This window comes from Populus trichocarpa, chromosome 5 (assembly GCF_000002775.5).
Source record: "Populus trichocarpa isolate Nisqually-1 chromosome 5, P.trichocarpa_v4.1, whole genome shotgun sequence".
NCBI classification, from domain to species: Eukaryota; Viridiplantae; Streptophyta; class Magnoliopsida; order Malpighiales; family Salicaceae; genus Populus; species Populus trichocarpa.
Window position 1 is genome coordinate 2,399,757 of NC_037289.2, and position 3,300 is coordinate 2,403,056.

Below are 3,300 nucleotides of genomic sequence, written 5' to 3' on the forward strand. Positions count from 1 at the left end.
TTAGCCAGCATAAAATATTTTAATGTTTTTAATTAAAAATAATTAATACCTTTATTTTTTTCTATCAAGTTTATTATTGTAAAATGAATGTAATTAAAAATTTACGTCATGATTATGAAACCTTGGTTGTTTATATATCAATATATTTAAATAATAAATAATAATATTTTTCACCTATTAAAAAATAGCTAAACACATATCAAATTTCTTTTGTCACGAATACATGCAAGATAGAAAAGAAAAACTTACAACATTAATTAATATATATGAGAAACAATTCCAGCTAAATACTTTGAAAAATAATTTCTTAACATGATTTGATTTAATTGTGAATTATTTTTATTTAAACCAATTAAAAGCTCATGTCTTAGGTGAATAAGAAGAGTTTGAAGGTTTTGAACAGTTATGTTTGAATCAGTTAATAGATTATTCAAAAAGTCCAACAAATTTATTTAGAGACCATCTGAACATAACTAAGTCTAAAGAAATAAAAAATAATTAATTGATTTTCTAATAAAAAAATAATCATTCACCTCATTAATTGATTTTCTAATAAAAAAATAAAGTCAAAATCATTAATTGATTTTCTAATTAAAAAAAAATAATTACTAGCACTATATATTCACCTCATCTGTATGCCATATTTGTTCATATTCTAGTTTAGAATTTGATACGCATGATGCTTGAGCTCATAGGTTTTGCCATTCTGTTGCTTTCAATTTTCTTGATCTTCACAAACAGACCAAGGCATGCCTGTTTTCCTCCAGGTCCCCGGTCTTTACCAATCATCGGTCACCTCCATCTCCTTGGACCCCTAATTCACCATTCCTTTCGTGATATATCTTCTCGTTATGGTCCCTTAATTTTTCTCCGTCTTGGTTCTGCCCCATGTGTCGTGGCTTCCTCCCCCGAACTTGCTAAAGAATTCCTAAAGATACACGACGTCATCTTCTCTTCTCGCGAAATGGATTCTCGAGCCATTAAGCTCCTTACCTATAACTCTTCCTTTGCCTTTGCACCCTATGGACCTCTCTGGAAATTCCTCAAGAGGTTGAGCACATTTGAGCTCTTAAGCAGCCGGGCACTTAACCATTTTCAGCCTATAAGAAAAATTGAGTTGCAACAGTTTCTTCAAAATCTTCTTACCAAGTCTAAAATCAGTGAGAGTGTTAATGTCACTCAAGAGTTGCTAAACTTATCAAACAACATCATTTCTCAAATGATGTTAAGTATCAGGTGTTCAGGGAGCGATAGCCAGGGTGAAGATGCCAAAACTTTGGCACGAGAGGTAACACAGATATTTGGAGAGTTTAACGTCTCGGATTTTATATGGCTTTGCAGGAACTTTGACTTTCAGGGTTCTAGGAAGAAATCCGAGGATGTACATACAAGGTTTGATGCATTGCTGGACAATATCATCACAAACCGTGAGCTTGAGAGAAAGCAAAGTGGAGGAAAAGTTCAGGCCAGAGATCTTTTGGACATGATGCTTGATACTTTGGAAGCTCAAAACTCAGAGATAGAGTTTACTAGAGATCACATTAAAGCCTTGGTTTTGGTAAGAACGTACAACCTCCTTCCACGAGCAACTAGAGATATTTCTCTTCATTTTTACAAGGCTTTTCCAAAATAACTCCAATAACAGACATCAAATTTCACTTTGGTAGAGAAATTTTTACAGATTCAAAAATTTCATGGATCCTCCCTGTCTATTCCATCTCCCTTCAGTAAAGTATCTATTTTCCGATGGGTTATTTTATTAGAAGTGACTTAATTAAGGAAAAGGACTCATGAACAGTATGTTGTCACGATATTAATGAATCAGGGAGAGAATCTAGTACAAAAAAATGACGCCATAGGGTTATATTGTGATTTTGTAGAGAATCTAGCTAGTAGCTATCGATTTACATTGGCAATTTTGTACTGTCATTTTATAGCTCTATACTATATTTTTGTAGTCCCAATGCATAAATTCAGTGTATGATATTTACACCTAATTTCACCAGAAAAAGAAATGCACTAAAAATATTTGCCATTTATATAGCCCATTGTTGCCACGTCTACTAACTGTAGTTATGAGTTCTGGTTGGGTTCAACTCAGGCTTTGATTAATTAAGGTTCGTAGATCGTAGATCGAAAGGGTAAATCCAGGATGAACCTAGGTGTTTTTTTTTTCTTTCCTAAAACACAAATCATGAAATGATATCATTAAAAAAAAACTCGTAGCCCGAGGTAGCCCGCCGTGCTGGGCAGGCTCACAACTATGTTGTCGACTCATTTGTTAGATAGGTGGAGATGCGAGTTCCATCCGTTCAGTGAATGAATGGTGGTTTTATTTAAGAAGACACTCGTTAGATATGAGTGGATGCCTCTATGTATTTGATTCTATTTAATGAATGGTACTTTTCAAGGAATGATTTACTGATAAGAGATTTAAGTAAGAACATTCCCTCTAAGATTAGCATTGTATTAAGATTCATACGTGACAAAATCCTTACTGCAAGTATTTTTATAGGATTTCTTAACAGCAGGCACGGATACAACAGCAGCTTCAACTGAATGGGCACTAGCTGAGCTCATAAACCATCCAAAGATCCTTGAGAAAGCAAGGCAGGAGATTGATGCTGTTGTTGGAAACAAGAGGCTGGTAGAAGAATCAGACTTTCCAAATCTTCCTTATCTCCAGGCCATCTTCAAGGAAACTTTCAGGCTTCATCCACCGATCCCAATGATCTCAAGAAAATCAACCCAGGAATGCAAGATCAATGGCTATACAATCCCTGCAAACTCATTGTTATTTGTGAACATGTGGTCTATCGGAAGAGATTCAAAATACTGGACAAACCCGTCGGAATTTGAACCTGAACGGTTTCTAAAACCCAACGGAGATATGTGCAATGAATCTGCTTCGGTGGACTTTAAAGGCCAACATTATCAGCTGTTGCCATTTGGTACTGGCAGAAGAAGCTGCCCTGGCCTTGCTTTGGCCATGCAGGAATTGTCTACAACTCTCCCGGCTATGATTCAGTGCTTTGAATGGAAAGTGGCTGGCTCACAGGGGGAGAAAATCAATGGCAATGTTGCTGTTGATATGACAGAAAGGCCTGGATTAACGGTTCCAAGGGCTCACGATCTTGTGTGCATACCGGTGCCACGACAACCTGACATCATTCAAGCGTTTATAAAAAGTGGTCTCCGTTGATAGCTGAGCTGACCCATTGCTTTGCCAAAAATGAAAAAGTCAAGAGCTGATGGAAAATAACGCAGTGGTAATTAATGTAGTATCGCGTTTTTTTTTTT

The 3,300-nt window shown here is 36.0% G+C and overlaps 1 protein-coding gene across 1 annotated transcript; it reads left to right on the forward strand.

The window, feature by feature from the left end:
• Positions 1-676: 676 nt before the first annotated feature.
• Positions 677-3,300, forward strand: LOC18098817 (cytochrome P450 93B2). Its single transcript, XM_006382568.3, has 2 exons — positions 677-1,558; positions 2,516-3,300. Exons 1-2 carry the CDS (start codon positions 677-679, stop codon positions 3,200-3,202), a joined length of 1,569 nt encoding a protein of 522 aa, XP_006382630.2. The 3' UTR covers positions 3,203-3,300.